We start from the raw sequence: 18,020 nt of genomic DNA on the forward strand, positions 1-18,020 counted from the left end.
TTGTTTTGTTAAAAAAAAACATATATTTTTTTATTACAATTATGGTTTATTGAATAAAAATGAAAGCAATTAAAATAAATGAGTAAAAAATATATCTCTCTAATCAAAACTCTCCTTTTTTATTCATGTGTTTTTTTCTCTTTTTATTTATTTATGAAAGTATGCCTTTGTTTAAGAAGGGTTTTTTTTTTTTTTTCAATTAAGACTTATCATAATTTTAAAAGAAAGTTTAAATAAAAAATATCAATAACTTCTATACAAAACATCAAAAAATATAAATATGAGAAAATATTTATAAAAGATTTTCAATAAAATAATAATTAATAAATATTATATTTGCATTAAATGTTCATTAAGGAAATTTTAAAAAAAAAATAAGCACATGAAGAAAATAGTCATTAATACTATGATAAAAAGCACCAATATTATTTGAAAAGTATATCTTGGATAATTATTTTAATATTATAAAATGAAAAAAAAAATTATAGTTTAAAAAAATAAGTCAAACTCAACTATAATTGAGAGATTGACATGTGTCTGGCCCAAAATTATATGACCCACATGTTTCAGCTCAGGTGGCTAGGACAGCAAGCATGATTTTTTTTTTTCAAAATAAATCATGTCATCTACTCTTACATATTTTATTTTTAAAATAACACAAATAACAAGTTATTTACCAGTAATATGTTTTGACCACCAAACCTAATTCCACTAGTTAAAAAATCAGAATTTAAGTTTTTAATCTACTAAATTCTAAATTTTAATCTTTTTTTAACTAAAAACATATGAAAAAAAAAATCATCCACTCCTATATATGTTATTTTCAAAATAGCATAAATAACATGTTATCCACCAACAATATGTTTTGACCAGACTTGGTTCCGCTAGCTGAAAAATCAAGATCTAAGTTTTGAACCACTAAATTCTAAATTTTAATCTTATTTTAACTAAAAACATATGAAAAAAAAGTCATCCACTCCTATATATATTATTTTCAAAATAGCACAAATAACATGTTATTCACCAACAATATATTTTGACCAGACTTTGTTTCACTAATTGAAAAATCAAGATCCAAGTTTTTGAACCACTAAAACCCAAATTTCAATCTTATTTTATATATATATATATATATATATATATATATATATATATAAACATCATATGGATGAATAAAATTACATTAGTAATCACAAAACATATTTTAGTCAAACCAAATTAAAAAATCATTTCAAGTCCTTAGTAAAACCACTTTCATTGAGTTATCCTCTTAAAAATGAATCCAAATAAACCAAAATTGCAAATTGTCAAAATTTGATCATCTGAGAACTCTCCTCTCCTTTTTCTTTTTTTCTTTTTTCAAGCAACTGTCTCTCTTCTCTATACATTCAAAGACTAAAATGCAAATATATATACTTACAAACCAAAACATAAAATTCCCAAAGAAGAGGGATCAAATATGAAGAGAGTGAAACTTGAGGGATTGACTTGGAAAAACATTGTTCATAAACCTACGTCAACACAACTTGTAAGATTGTAACCGAAAATAAATAAAGTTCAATGATCAAAATGAAAAGAAATCAAAATTTCAAGGATTTAGTTAATTTGTTGATGCTAATAATGTTAATGTTAATGTTTATATTAATTAACAAAATCTCGTAGCTCCTCTGTAAAGGCCTTGTTAATCACATACAAATTTTCCGTGTAGGGAAAAAAATTCCCTGAATGTGCTTCAATTGAATTGAGTAGTTTATTTTTCTATTTACACCTACAAGAAAGGGGGAAAAAAAAACAGGAGATAGAAATTCATTACTCCATTGGAAGTACTTCCGAAGTTTTTGGAAGACTAATCAATTATGTCCTGCTAGATGCTTCGCTGCTATGATTTCCAGAGAATTTTGAACTACAAGATGGTCCTGCTGGATGATTCTTGGGAGACGACTATAGAACTTCTCGTGTGCTATGATGTCTCTTGAGAAGTTATATCTCATCTCCCCAGGCAGCAATGGAAGTGATTCAGCAGCAAGGTCCAATTGCAAGATGTGAGGAGCTCTTTCTTTTTGAAATTACAGAAATTGGTCAAACACTTTGCATTGAGGGAATAATTAATAACCAGCACCTTCTTACACCGAACTTAGAGCTTCAACAGAAATGCAGTGGACATAATCATCCCGGCATCCAACAAAAATCCTGCCACCAATCATCACAGGTGAAGAGAAAATGTCTCCGGGGAGCTCCAAACTTGCAAATTCCTGAACTATATTTAAACCAGGTTGACTTTCCTTTCCGGAATCATCCAAGTTAATCTGAAGCAGATGTACGCGTCCAGAACTGGTACATACACAAAGCAACCTGGAAACGTGTTGCAAACAAATAAACTAATTGAAATATATATATATATATATATATATATATATATGTATATGAAATTTCTTACAGATTTGTACAATTTCTTTACCTGTCTGACAAAACGCAGGGATCAGATAGCAGCTGCAAGTGCTCGTCGACATATGCAGATGCAGTAATTGGATCTCCAACATTATACTCCCAAAGTAAATCTCCCGTTTCCTGAAAGGAACACAAGAATCAAATAAAGTTTGCAAAGAAAGCAAAGTGCCGTGAATAAATTTATGATACTAAACATTGTTACTGTTTCAGTGCACGTCACTTTTTGCCTAGCTCTCTCCTTTCTCACTCCATGTGCCTAAACATAGTAACTCTTTCACACTAGTATATCTGAATGTACATGTTGTACACGGCCATACCATTTCAAACAACCTCTCTTCAACTCACCTCAATGGATTGATTCCTGTCATAACACCTTCTTGCCCAAGAGCTAATTTCTAAATTCCCTTTATATAATTAAGTCAGACTAAAGTCTAGTGAGATCGGTTTAATACTACTAGACCAAGTTTTTTAAAGATCACATGCTCATGTAATGAACTAATTGACAACAAATTTCAGATTGATGCATCACTAAATCATGTACATAACCTAGTAATTACAGTTGCATTTATCAATCACACTTGAAAATCTTAAACTTCCCAACTCCAAGTTGCAGACATTGAAAGAGAAAATGCACTGCGATGGAAGTAAATTAAGGCTGGTCGTGCAATAGATACATGTCATGTTGTCAAGATTTTACTTTAGCCTAAATTTAATATTTTGAGATCAAAATGATAAATTTGTGAAATTATAAAACAGAAAATTAAGTTCTGTAACAAAATGACATGTTGATAGGTTGTCAATGACAAAGCACATATGACGTATGCTACAATTTCTTTTATTAGATAAGAGAAAATTGTATTAATAGCCAAAAGGGCTACAAAAGCTTGATGGAGAATAAAACATCCTCCCAAATAAGAACGTGAATGGAAATCCATAAAAGAGCAACCCACTCCACTGAAAACTATCATATCCTACAACAATCATCTCTAAGTGTACTGGTTTTTAATTTCCAACATTCCTCTCCGAAAGGCACACCATGGATCTGCACATGTGAGGTGTGTTGAAATGAAAATATAAATTTAAGTGCTCGGTAAATGTGGTTGTAATTTTAGCAAAAGGCTAAGGCTTTATAGATTGCAGTCAGATCTCAAAAGATGGAGGTCTTAAAATAGCAACACAAGAGTTGATCCCAGAAGCAATGTTGGAAATAACCAGCAACAAAACCATAAACTTTTCTGCAAATATTCACAATAAATACAATGTTAATACAGGATCTTACCATTTCAAATGAATATACACATCCATTTCTAGAGCATATCAGAACCTGTAGAAGAATGAACTTTGAAATCAGCAACATGTATTTTATAGCCAATGAGTATATGAGAATTCACAAGTCAAGGAAAGTCCTGGGTTAATATATGCCATACAGATAATAGCCTGAAAAAACTATTCTCATCGAAATTGATATTATTACACAAGGGAGAAGTTTAAGGTCTCTGGAACCATTAACATCAAGCAGTTCTAATTGAATGTTTACCCTGAAATGTGCATGGGCATATGAATAATATGTTAGACAAGCTTAAAAGATCAGAGACGGAAAGATAACTAGAATGCTGTTGGGGTATCCTCCTGTACCATGTATCCTCCTGTACCATCTAATTGTTTTACAAGTTTTCTAAATATCCACTATGAAAACATTCAAGATCATTGCATCGATTATTGAAAGAAACTTGTGCCAAAAAAAAAATCACAAGAAAATAAAACAAGCAGGATCTACATGACAAAACAAAACATCAGAAAACCAGATATTTAACAAAAGAGTGCAGTTACTTTTCCTGCCATTTTTTCTTTATTTTGTTTATTTAAAGAGTCAAAAAAGAAATAAAAAAGTAGGTGATGGTGCTGCAGGCATCAGGTTAGGTGCTGATCTGGCTATATATCTGGCTATGTTAGCAGGAAGCTAGTTTGTCGTTGTCTTTAATGGCTTCTTTATTTTGGACTTTAGTGAAGTGATGTGATTAAATATTTATCTGAAAGAACGTTATCATTCCTTTGTTGCAAGTCCATGCAGAGGTAACAAAAAGAGGCATAAAATGTTTTACTATTGAATGTTTTGTTGATAACTTTATGGCTTCTGATTTCTTATTCTTTGCATGATCCTCTTCTAAACTACTCTCCTCCTAGCTCCAAGTTTCAAATAACTAAACTGCAAATTCCAAATTCCTGAACATTTAAATCCTCAAGCCTCTGATTTGTGCATCAGATACACAAGCAGGAAAGCTAATGGTAGAAGTAGCTTTGTTTGCTTATTCCTTACATGATAAGATGACAAAACAAATGCAAAGGAGAACAGTTGAACTTGATACAGAAACAGAAAGAGGATTAACTTTTCTGAGTACAGGAATGAAGATCAATATACTGCCTATACCTGAGAAGGAAGCACGCAAGATATACAGGCTCCAGCAAAAACAGGACCACCAGTTCCACACTGAAGCAAAAAATCATTTTCAGAAACATGGATCAGTAGTCGTACCAGAAGCACAATCATCACCATTGGAGTTCAGGTAAGACCATGACAGGGAGGAGAAATATCCATGTCACATATTTTAATATACTAAATAACAAAGAAAGAAAGAAAGAAAAAAAGCTACAACTTGTTTAGTCAGGGAATATAAAACAAGACTGCAGCACTTATTAGGTTACAAATTTACCTCAATTGCGAAGTAGCTGCCTGAAAATTCAAGATGATATTTTGGCAACTTAAAAAATTTGATGGCACCCAATTTTGTGTTATAATTACAATTGTCTAGTTCTGCTATGTATGATGCCATATTAAACTCTCAAAGTATTCAACTAAACAACATATGAATTACATGTATAATTTGGGTATCTATACTACAGAATTTCCATATATGCAAATAGGAAAATAAAAGGCCTAAAATGAAAACTCTATAATAAAAAAGTATGAAGATGTGGAAATCCAAAGAGCTACGCTAGTCTCAATGAGTCACTGAATAATTTGGCCAGATCCTTCAATACAACACTTACTGTGCAATTAGATATGTTTTTTTTGCCATATTTGAGCTGTGGAAAAACAAGCAATGTGGCAACTATCTATCTCCACGGAAAAAAAGAGGACCCCACCATGGCAAAGGAAAATACACACACATTTCTTACTTCGGTTTGAGAAAAGAATATTTGTTAACATATAAATCTATCATGAGTTAAATGATGATATAGAGGCTGTTTGGGGTCACTACTGCAGCTCCCTGGATGCTTCAGGTAAAAGTATGCTGGTCAGAATTTGGGGCAAATCAGGATGTACGAGTGTTGGAAAGAAAATGAATAAATCAGAACACGCATACAGTGATGCTGCTGAATCAAACTAATATTATATAAAAAAAAAAAAATCGAATACTGCACAATTGAGAAAATGCCTACCCTCCAAATGATGGAGCCACAGAAATCCAATACAACAATGTTCCCGTCCACTAAACAACAAATAACTGCACCCACAGAAAAGGGAAAACAGACCAGAAGGATGATTTATGAAGTGATTAATAATAAAAAAACAAAAAAAAATTACTTCAAAGAGAAATATACAAATGAACCATGCACACACCATTTCCACTTGAAGGACAAAGTGAAAGTGACCCAAAAACTGGGACCTTTAGCTCATGCTCCCATAAAGTATTAAATGGCAAAGCCTACATTTACAAAACAAAGCCAAGTAACCATTAACCTACTGAAAGCAAGCAAATAAAATTTAGTTTATAACCAGAAAAGTGCCTCATGCATGTTAAAGAAATAAAAAGGAAGACTTATGATATGTTGAACATCCACTTATAGACATATCTCTAAGTTCTCTTTTGAAGAAGGTGAAGTTCAGTTAAAACAGATTGGCTTCTCAGGAAGTAAAAACTAATCTAAAAGGAGAGAATTGAATTTGCACACCTTTATTGATATAGCTGTCACATGGCCACTAGTAGATGCCACATAAAGAGAGTTGTGCACCTACATGAAAGCAATTCGACATTAAATCAGGTGATAGAGTAAAATGATTTCAGTAATTTCCGATACAAGTATATCATATTTTGACAATGGGAAATAAATGATCATCGGAGTGTAACGAGGCATAAGCTCTGCTTGTGATCAGGACATGTCTTTAGATTCAATACTTACCAAAAAAAAAGGAAGGGAACAAGATCCCAACTTTATAGATGGTGTGTAATGAAAAAAGTTAGTCCTGTTGTTGCATGAAGTATTTTGAATCAAATTGCTATTTTTATCTTATGTTGGTGCAATAAAGAATGGCTTGTGACACAAGATAGTGATGAATATGATGGCCCTCTGGGAGTTCTTCAAGTTCTAGCATATGGAAGAAAACTACTCTTAAAAACTTATAAAGAAAAAAAAAACCATAGTCAATACATACAGATTTATTTTGACATGAGATCTATAGTTCCAAATACCTGTTCAGTAAAAAATGTGACTATAAAGAAACTGGTGAACATAAAAGTTGTAAGAAGAGAACCAAAGATGAAGACAATACCTACCAACAAAAAAGAAAAAAAGAAAAGCGAAACAGAGTAAAATGAATATAAGAATATAGTAAGCATAATGTGCAATAAGAGAACCTGAATAAAGCCAACCATAATCAGAATGAACACAAGTGCATACTATATTATGTTTCACATAGTGTCTACATGCAGAAACAAATAAGAAACACGTGACAAATAAATTTAATACTAATATTCACCTCGTCAATTGCAGGAGACCCATATATACTCCCATCACATGAGAGCTTATAAATACAGCAATGATTTCTGTAGTCAAGCGCATATAAATTATGGTCATGAGAGCCACACCTGCAAATGTTTTGTTACACAGATCAATTCTTTGTTGAAGAATGGTGTCTTTCAAATTACTACCCGTCAAATATCTTTTAACAAGAAAAAAAAAATAACTACAAAATCAAATCCAACTTATTTGCAGCATATGAAGCAGTGCCATGCTTTGCATTGATTCTGTTGGCCATATTTCCATGAGTTATATAAGGAGTTCAGGAACTTCAATGAAAGATTTTCAATCATTCAGAACATTTTAATAAGGTTTTTCAATCGAAGACCGGAAATTCAGGATGGGAAACAAAGCATGAGAGCAGATCCTCCAGTCAGTCAGTCAACAAATCTAAGCATTATAGTTAGGATGTGAGGTGCACTAAATTCTTATGAGCTAGTCCCATACCAAATTAGTGACCTGTGAGGAAAACAATTGAATTTCAAAAGAGAGAAGCATTCATTACTCTTTTATAGGAGGGGGGGGGAGGGGGAGGGGGAATAATGATATCAGCAAACACCAACTTTAGAGAAAAAGATTTTCACAAATGTCATGTTCTTCATACTTCATTCATGAGGCTCACAACATGAGACAATCTCACTGTCCTAGGATACTCTCCTTGCACTTTAATTTGTCCCTACCACTAATCCTGAACTCCAGTGACAGATCTTGTGAAAGCATTCTTACCCTCAATTTATTACGTAAGGAGCATTTCAAAGGCCTCTCCCTGGACCAAACATCATTCTGAAAACAAACCTTAAAGAGAAGAATCCACGTTCTTAAAGCAGACTCTTGCCAATGCCACAATCTCCACAACCACAAACTCTACCAACCAAATATCAAATTGAATATTACTTCAAATAATGAGACACTCCATTCTATTATAATTATTTTTTTTTAGGTGCAGTTCAGTACAAATAATTGCTCAAGGTAACACAATCGTAGCAAACCAATTTTTAGATGATAAGATTATTCTATCTTCATATTATTCAATCCATTCCCCAAAGTTGAAAGTCATTTATTTCAGAAGGTCCTTCATTCTCCATAGAAAGCAGACTTCCAAATCTGCTGTGATTTAACCAACAGCAATGACAATGGTACATTAATCATATTATCAAAAGTGGTTAATCAGTGCATACAAAAGATGCTTTAACTACCAAACACCATAATGTGCCTTGACCTAATATTTCTTTTGAACTAGTCAACAATTACCATGCTAAAATGTGATCAGACTTGAGAATATCCATGCCCACCAATCTCACATGCTCAAAAGGCAGGAGGCTGCATGGAGATGTTTGATATTCTGGGATGCTCAGTATTTCAAGCCTAACTTACACTATGAGATAGTGACATGATCGGCAGTGATACGACCTATATGACTAAAATGTCTGAGAAGAAACATGGTACTCCTCATGTAGAACTAGCTGGTTTGTCAAGAATACACAGGAAAAGCACTTTAAATTGTTGATTCATTGCCAGAGATGCAAAACACAATCTCCCAACAATAAAATCAACAAAAAGAATAATGAAATCTGCTGACAGAAAGATGATGAGAACCCAAACCATTTACCAGATTAACTGTCTGTGTATGTCAACAACTGGCTGGCACTTCACCTTCAAATGTTGAAAGAAATTAAAATCAAGAGCAAAACAAAGAAACTTTAAAATGCTATGTGATCAATAATTAAGAAAGACAACAGTAGAAAAAATGTTTGAAAATTTATGAAATTCTGTTCTATGATTATTTTAAATTTTTAAATTATTTAGGAATATTAGTATTTATTTTTTAGTAGTTAAAACAACAGCTGTTTATGGAGTATCATTAAGTTGAAGAAGAAACAGCAGAAATAATTTAGAATAGAACTTCCAAAGTTTAGATGATGTGTTTAAAAGCAATTGAAAATTGTGAAATTGTAAAACATTCTGCAGTGTGTTGGCCCAATCTAATATTGAAGTTTTTATCAAATGGATACATATAATCGATCATTCAGTACTTTTCAACACGATAGTTTTACTAAGAGACTTTTTTCTAAGTCCTAGTAACCATCAATGTTTCTTTTAACATTGCTGGAAGGCCATGTTATAACACCATAGTTATAGAGACTCCATGATGAGCATTTTCCAGACCATCAAAAGGTTCACCCATGTGGTATCATCTAAAATTTTAGCATTGTTTAATGCCAACCATCTCAAAAAGCTCTTAAAGTAGAAGAGAGCACAAAAAGGAAATATAACTAGACTACATGAAAAAATAAAACGAAACAAGAATGATGCCCATTAACAAAGTGGAAGGAGGGAGCAAGTAGCATGGTCATTATATCATCATACCTCACCACATGTTTGGAAAGTCCAGCAAATGCTGCCATCAAAAAAATTAAGAAAATATATTTTCCCACTGTAGCAGCCAACTACAACCTGACAAGACATGACAAATTGAAAAGATTAAAAGAGCCCATGCAATGGAGAAGATAACGAAACAACATCTTAAATTATACACAGTAAGGACAACCTGAGAAAAGTCGCCTACAATTGCTGCAGAACTTTCAATTCGTCCCTCTAGCTTGACTTCCCACTGGATAGAACCACTACACCAAATTATGTAATGGTATAACACTTGAGTCAGAAAAAGGACAGTTCATATGTGACCACTGAATTCTTGCATAGTGCATGTAAAAAATGATGTTTTCCAGGATAACATGAACAAACTCACACACAAAGAAGGGGGGGGGGATGTAAAAAATAAGAAAAAGGAAAAGAGGACACCTCACTTGAGTCAGAAAATAAAAACTTCACACTTGAATCAGAAAAAGGACAGTTCATGCTACCACTAAACTCTTGCATCGTGCATGTAAAAAAGTGATATTTCCAGGATTTCCCTCTCATAACATGAACACACTCATGCACAAAGAAGGAGAGAGAGAAGATGATGATTATATGCAAGTCAGAAAGCAGCAACACCAAACATGCTAAGCATTAAGCATTGCTAATAGTTAACTTGGGAAAACATTAAAAGATCAGAGAGGTTGCAAAGCAGTGGGTCAGCTTCCATACCAAGAATGCTCTAAGTTCATGGCACTCAATTGTTAGTTTCCCCTAATTTCATTGAACTTGGACAGGTGGAACCTACCCAATCTGAAAGAAGTACAAGTCTTGCCTTCTTAATATGTAAATATAATTGATCTAATAAAAAGTAATAATGAGACCACAAGCTCGAGCATTTATTTATATGCATGGGTTTTTTTGGACTTCAGAATGTATCTAAAAACTACAACAGGAAAAACAACCTCTAGATTATTGTAATCAAAAGTAGTCTTTTCTTTTTTCACTTCCATGCCTATTTATAGACTCCATGTAATGATGTAAGACTTATTAGAAGGGAAAAAAAAAATGGTCATCACATTGTTGTCCCATTGAAGTAGGGTCTCCAGAGAGAATTCAGAGACTGGTATCTTGGATTAGTGTTTAAGCATACTGATCTAGACCTGCATCAGGCATCAGCAACAGCCCAAACACATGTTTTCATGTGTTAATTCAATCAAACCAATCACATTACCATAACCGTCCACAAAAACTTACCTTTAATAGACTTTAAAGCCACACAAAATCCCAAGGAGTTTTTTTCACTGCTTTTTTAAATCCATGATCAATTTAAAATACATCATAATATTCAAAATATGGAAACATAATGGTTTCAGCAATAGTAATGAGAATTATCACTAATACATATGATTATCATATCATTTCGGAGCCAGAAAATGGTCTTTACCTTAGGGCATTAACACAAACAAATTTGTGCGAATGAGATCCAATGAAGAGATAGACATCCTGCTGTTTAACCACAACCAGTGGTGATGCATCTACACAAGACTCCATATAAACCTTCCATAATTCATGCAAACTAGAACCTTTTCCATTTCTCGGAACTTTTGCTAACCGATTGATTTGATGTGATTTTCGTGACCTGCAATTTTCATCATAGATAACCGTGTTGCACCGGCTGAATGAACATAGCATTGATATTGAACTAGACAATGGTTGTCCATCACTAGGATTAACACATGCAGAAGAAATATTACTATCCAAATCTTCCTTGAAGCGTTTAGATGCAACAGTATGATCATCATTAATTTGATGAGGGTTTTTTGATGGCTGCTTCATTGATTTGAGACCAGGAACAATAGGAGTTGTGGGATTAGGAGAATAAGCCATGTCTGAAACCAAGCTATCTTTTTTTGGCTTCAATTGTGAATTAGCATCGACTCTCACTTCCATGCAATAAGATTCCTTTTTCTCTAGAAGAGCAGCATGAAGCTTAGAGGGAGTAGGGAAGTTATAAAGCAATCTCATATTGATCCCTAGATTATAAGAAACATGTGCTGCAGAAATGGAATTACCACCCATTGCAAAGAAATCATCATCACAAGAAACTTCTTCAACCATCAAACCATCACAAAATGCCTGTAGGAACATATTCATCAAGTTTCATTATTATCATTGGGCATGATTAACAAGGTCTGAAGATAATCGAAAGTAAAAATTAGAGATGATTTGTTTACTAGTCCACTACAATAATTAGCACATCCCAAAACATTAAAACATTATTTAATATTATTACTATCCAAAATGTTTCAAATGTCAAAGAATATTAAGCTTAATGGCATCTGAATGGTTCAAATGCTGCCAATGCATCCAAAAATCATGATTTTGATTCTAAAAGAGGATAGTCAGCCTTTACTAGCGTAAGGGAGTTCAAGGCTGGGGACTTAGCATCTTATCAAATTCCTAAGCCAGACAATCCCTTATCTTTCTATTATGCAGGCAGTAATGCTTCTGAGGAACAAAAACAAAGAGGTCCATGGGATTAAAATTTGTGCATCAACCCAATTTAGGCCTGCCTTATTTTATTGGAGAATTATTAATATTATGTAGATTTAAAGAAAAACTAAACTGAATTAAATTCTGATGGCTCCTAAAATTAATGAGAGGTACCCAGATATTTGGTTAACAAGGAAAAGTGGCTCTCATCTGGCATAATATATATACAGATTATGGCTGAAAATTCTATCTAGTCCCAAATAGGTGTAATAGGCATTTTCCCTAAAAACAAATGAGGATGCAGGAGAAATGAGAAACTGAATGCATGGTATGTCATGATTCCAATCAACATTAAATAGTAACATATTACGAATTTTTTTAATGAAATGTACAAAGGCAGAGCTTACATATGTTACATGAATTCATTATTAGATGGTCATCTGAAAATGCCTTCAGCCAATTAGCATGATGAAGTGTTGAAAATAGTGCCTTTTCCTACTAAGATAGTAAATGTTGCGCCAAATCATCTATTTCATCAGAACTTTTCAAAACTACACTGGATAATGAATCCAGTTTCATATAAGCGTGATGTCAGAAAAGTAAAGTTCAATGAACCCTTTCAAACTGGCTATCTGTTGTGGAACAGATGGAAATGAAAGTAGGACACTCTCTTTGAGATAGAGGGAGTATTGTTTTCTAAGTTTTATACCCTCTGCTTCAAAAAACTTTGCATTGGAGTTCATTAAGGATTCTGTAATCCAAACTACCAGATAAACAGCGTGCTAAATTTGGAAAATGCTTGAGCGGCCAAAGTACCATTATCTAGGAAATATTGAGATGTTGAAAGGTTAAAAATCTGTGTGCAGGTTCAGCACAAACCTTTTTGATAATTTGCAGGAGATCACTTGTCGCATTGCCAATCTCATCTTGGACATGCAAGTTGAGAAACTTTGAACGTGCCAATAAAGCATAATCAACTTTTCCAGTGGAAGACATGGGCAATGATTCTGTGAATACAAAGCGATTAGGAACCATTGCTAATGGAACTTTGTCAACCATCCACTTTCTTATCGAAGACCTGACAAAAAAATCCTCAGATTTTTCTCTCTCTTTGAACAGCAATATCGCATCAAGAAACAAAAGCTCCCCTGGACCTTCACGAGAAATTACAGCAGCATCAGCAACATCAGGATGTCCCCTGAGTGTATTTTCAATCTCCTCTAGAACAATGCGCTGACCATTGATTTTTACAGTCCGATCTGTTCTTCCTAAGAATACCAAGTCACCATTCTGAAGCCTTTGTGCAAAATCACCAGTTCTATAATAACCTTGGCATCCCCAGTTATCTACAGAGCTATTACAGATGTTGTCCATGTGTGGTTTTGCAGAGATAAAGGATGTAACAGTGGACTCAGAATAGTAACCATTAGAAACACAGAGACCACCGACATATATCTCTCCCTTATTAGATGTATCGGATTCACAAATTAGTGCCACATCACAGTTAGAAATAGGCAAACCAATTGGAATGCTTGTTAGTGCCTCTGTCTCCAAAATCGTGGGCAACCTCTTGCAATCAAAATATGTACAGTCACCAGATACCTAAATTCCAGAGTTCATTAGCAGTATAAAACAACTGTAATGTTTATTCAGGGTGAGTACAAAACAATACTTGCAAACATACAAAACCATGAGTGATAAACCATTACAAAACCATTAATATAACCAGTGCCAGTATCCTATAAAAACACAATGCATCTTATAAGTGAAAATGACCTCCAATTCCATTGTTGAATGTATAAAGTATTTACCAAAAGACATGGATAATATATATGAGTGAACTTATTGATCTGGACAACAAAAAAATAAAGTGGACTCTAGATTGCTTACCTCGGTAGTCCCATATAAATTCAAAATTGTGGTCCTAGGTAGCAAAGTCGACAGCGCATCCCATAAGGATAGAGAAAAAACTTCACCACTCAGTACTAGCAATTTCAATGAAGTCTGAATCTGCATGCTATGTTGCCTTTGCAAAACAGGAAGGATTGCTCTCATAAGTGAAGGGACAGCTGTAAGTCTATTTATAGAGTAGGCCTACAGCAATAATTTATATACTTATCACAAATTAAATTGGAATATAAGTAACTGTAAAACTAATAAGTACCAAAAACAAAAGAAAGAAAAAAGAAAAACAAGAAAGAAAGTCGAAGGCACATATGGAATGAACATTCAGAATGTACTACTGTACAAACTTCAAAACAGAAATTTTCATCATATAGTGAATAGTTTTACTCATAATAAACAGTCCTTGTGTTTATTCATATGGATGTAGAAATGTAAGAGTGCATGTGACTTAAACCAACACTTCAGAATCTAGACTTTCCTGATGGACATAGAAAAAAAATACTAAAGTGCTTGCATTGCATAGATAGCTACAAGCGATGACTGCAGATTCCCTACAAAAGGCACAGTGCCCTCATAAACACAACCTTTATCAGGGAATAACTAGATTGCAGCGAATACCTGGTTCAGGTGGCCCAGTACATGCACAAAAATGTGGAGCCTCATAAGACTAAACTTACTGAAACTAGAGAAAAATAAAATAATAAAGACTTTCATATTTTTTAGAAGAAAAAAAAAGAAGTTTGAGCAGATATATAGATGATAATTGCAGGTATAAAATGACAGCCTCTTTCTAGTAGAGAAGAAAGAATGCTCTTTTATATCATAGTCTAGGGATAGTTAAATGCAAGAAGTTGAGCATTTAAATTAAATCTAAATTCTGATTGAATCTTCATTAATTTGCAAATTTAATTGTTCCAGTTGAATCCATAGATGAAGAAAACATCTATCACTTTGAGGAAACATTTTGAAAATTACAAGGGTAGTCCAGAAGCAAAAGCAATTCTCAATTTAACAAGAAAAGGAAAACTTCCAGTTATATTTAATGAACTAGCAGAAAGACAAGTGTTGAGAATTATAAGACAGAAATACTGAATGGGAAAAAAAAAATATGTGCTTTAAATTTAAAATGAATTTCGACTCTTAAATAAAATAAATTTTTAATAACATTACCACGCAAAAGTAACTGTAATTTAAACTGGGAAACCTCAAGAAACAAAGAAAAGACTAAAGAAATGTTTAAAACCTTAAGAAGGTAGTGTACCTGTAGAACATTGACAAGAGAAAATGGATACTCTTTCAGCTCATGGAAAGGAGGTATAACCAGTGTACATGTAGTAAGCATAGCACTGAGAAATTCTTGCAGGTGATCGATAAAGCTTATTGATGTTTTGAACAATAGAGCTTCCTCTCCATGTAGGGGATACAATTTTTGCATCCACCAAAAGCGATTTAAGAGGCCTTAAGAGAAATAAAACGAGATCACATCATCAAAACACATATAACTACAATGAAAACTAGGTTAAGGAAGTGATCAATAGATCAGAATGAAATCAAATAATCATTAGCATAGCTGGTAAAGTTTACCAAGTGATCTAGGATGGAATTCTTTTCACAATTGGGAGACGTTAAGCAAGAGAGGCTCCCTATTCTGCCCAGAGATGGGATAGCAAAGAACTAGAAAAAGATATGAAGCTGTGGTTCACTTATTTTTTGAGACAGGGAAGTATAGAATCTCTAATGTTTGCAAAGACATGAGAAAACAAGCAAAGACTGGAAGGAGCTGTTAGAGAGAGATGCAAGTTGTCCAATCATCTTCAAGCAGCAAAAAAGAAAACGTTTATCATTAACCAGCACTTTTCCCTCTTGAAGCTTTCTAAACCAAGAAAGTCCCAACTATAAAATTAAAGAAAATGTTCCCCACAATTATGCAGGTTAATGCCTCCCTAGAAGAAAAATATCAAGTCAGGATATAGAGAGTACATTAATGAATGAAAGCATCACAAAAAATAAATAAAATTAATCAATCAATCAATAAAGTACATAAAATCCAATGAATTGAATAAAATAAAACCAAACTGTAAGCTCAATAGCTTTCAATCTTAAGAACTTTCAAAGTTTTCATCTCATGCTAATGGCCTACCAAGCTGCAGGTAGCCAAAGTGGAAAGATCAAGCAGCTATAGGCATAAGCATAAGCTTGTCTCCTATGATTATGAATAAATGAACTAGAGAGATGATAAAGCATTTGGATCTCTTGAAAGCAATTCATGGGGAGGAAAAACTTGAATTGCTAACATGGTTTGGCATGCACTTAATTGGACCAAACATGCCACGGTAACATAGATATCTTCAAAATCCAAAAGTAGAGTATGAACAATAATATCAAAAGAGCCCCCTCCCCCCCTTTTGTACGGTAAAATCTTCCATCTGATCCATATGCATAGCACAATGCAACCAGTGAAGCCAAATGCAGACAATAAACTGCAGCTTTTTTATATGGCAAATAACAAACTAAACTAACCGCTTACCTTGTTCAGTCCCACACACGCCTTTAGGCTTCCCAGTCGATCCAGAAGTGTACATCAAATAACAGAACAATCTCTCTTTCTCATTTTCACAAGGCCAAGCTAACTCCGATGGACCACCACTACACTCGCTGTCTTCCATCGAAAAACACAAGACACGACAACCACTACGATCCACAAGCCAATCTGCTTCATTAATATCCTTATTACCACCTTTACCAAACGACGATCGAGAAGTAATAATAAGGGCCGCATTGGCTGAAGCAACAATTGACAATACTCTATCTCTCGGCCACGATGGATCAATAGGCAAGAACGCTTCTCCACACCTCAAAATTGAGAAAACAGAAATTATGTATTCCACTGAAGGTGGCATATATATTCCCACTATTTTTGGGTTATATGCACTCGCGGTCTCAGCTTGATTCTTGCTAGGATTGTTGCTGCCTTTACCTAAAGATATTTTAAAATAAACAAAAATTGTCAATTCTTTTTGAAGTCCATGCTTAGCTATTAAATTCTCTAGTTTCTTTACTGTCAAAATATATATATATAATTACCTGGAGGGGATTGGGGTTTGATAAGGTGAGGATCATCAGCACCATCAAGAATGGAGCGGAGGCGAGAGGAGAGGGAATCAACGGAGCTGAACACATTAGCGAAAGTGAAACATTGGTCGCCTTCATAAATTGGAGGAGTAGTAGAAGCGATCAATTCTCTAGAGATTTGAGTTTGGGGCCCACTAGAAGCAGCAGCTGAAGAAGATGATGATGGTGCAGCATGTATGACAGCGACTTTTGGGGGGTTTTGAGCTGCTGCTTTAAGAAAGAGGTGTGATAAGCAGCAATGCTTATGCTTCTGATGATGCTGCAGCTGCTTCTCTTGGCTTTTAGAGCTTCCACTGCAACGTCTCATTGTTTTCGTTTTAGGTCCTCTAATGGAATTTTGGTTTTGAAAGTTATTTATAGCGGAGTGAAGATAGGATCTTCTAACTCGGAGTTTTTTCAAGTACCAGAACGGCACAGACTGTCAAATAAAATATTTTTCAAACTAGCACCAACTATTTATTATAGAAGTTAAATAGTAAACTGTTTCACACGATATCTTCTCTTTTATATATATATATAAAATATTAAAATATATAATATTTAAGTAATTAATTTAAGTGAGTTAATAAACTCTATTAATTTAATAATATTATTAAAAAATAAAATATTAACAAAAAAAATAAAAATAAAATCAATTTAATATTAAAAATGAACATTTATCAATATGAAAATATATCTTTATAACATTCCAAAAACATATATTTATTAACAAAATTAAAAATTAAATGAGAATAGGATAATTTTACAAAAAAAAAATTAAAAAATATATGAACATAGAAAAATATGACAGAAAAAAATTAATTATTGTTAACTTTTCAAAACTATAACCTGAGTTATAAAAGCAAAGCATTATATATGAAACAATTATGGGGCTAAAATTA

At 33.5% G+C, this 18,020-nt stretch overlaps 1 protein-coding gene across 5 annotated transcripts; it reads right to left on the reverse strand.

Annotated features, from left to right (window-relative positions):
• Nucleotides 1–1,623: 1,623 nt before the first annotated feature.
• LOC118027784 (putative acyl-activating enzyme 19) lies at nt 1,624–17,553 on the reverse strand. 5 transcript variants are annotated; one of them, XM_035031268.2, is made up of 17 exons: nt 17,092–17,553; nt 16,535–16,984; nt 15,269–15,465; nt 13,993–14,196; nt 12,982–13,704; nt 11,054–11,745; nt 9,797–9,872; nt 9,616–9,702; nt 8,858–8,901; nt 7,208–7,316; nt 6,403–6,462; nt 6,071–6,155; nt 5,890–5,954; nt 4,877–4,936; nt 3,728–3,772; nt 2,459–2,568; nt 1,624–2,352 (listed from the first exon to the last, which is right to left on the reverse strand). In XM_035031268.2, the coding sequence occupies exons 1-17, from the start codon at nt 17,444–17,446 to the stop codon at nt 2,124–2,126; spliced, it is 3,591 nt and encodes a 1,196-aa protein (XP_034887159.1). In that variant the 5' UTR covers nt 17,447–17,553; the 3' UTR covers nt 1,624–2,123. The 5 variants fall into 5 exon arrangements, 4 of the variants coding, with proteins under 4 accessions (XP_034887159.1, XP_034887164.1, XP_073262921.1 ...); XM_035031273.2 differs by lacking the exons at nt 16,535–16,984; nt 17,092–17,553 and adding an exon at nt 15,592–15,654; XM_073406820.1 differs by lacking the exons at nt 1,624–2,352; nt 2,459–2,568 and adding an exon at nt 2,579–3,490.
• Between the last annotated feature and the right edge of the window lie 467 nt (nt 17,554–18,020).

The sequence above is a fragment of the Populus alba genome, chromosome 19, assembly GCF_005239225.2.
Source record: "Populus alba chromosome 19, ASM523922v2, whole genome shotgun sequence".
Classification (NCBI taxonomy): domain Eukaryota; kingdom Viridiplantae; phylum Streptophyta; class Magnoliopsida; order Malpighiales; family Salicaceae; genus Populus; species Populus alba.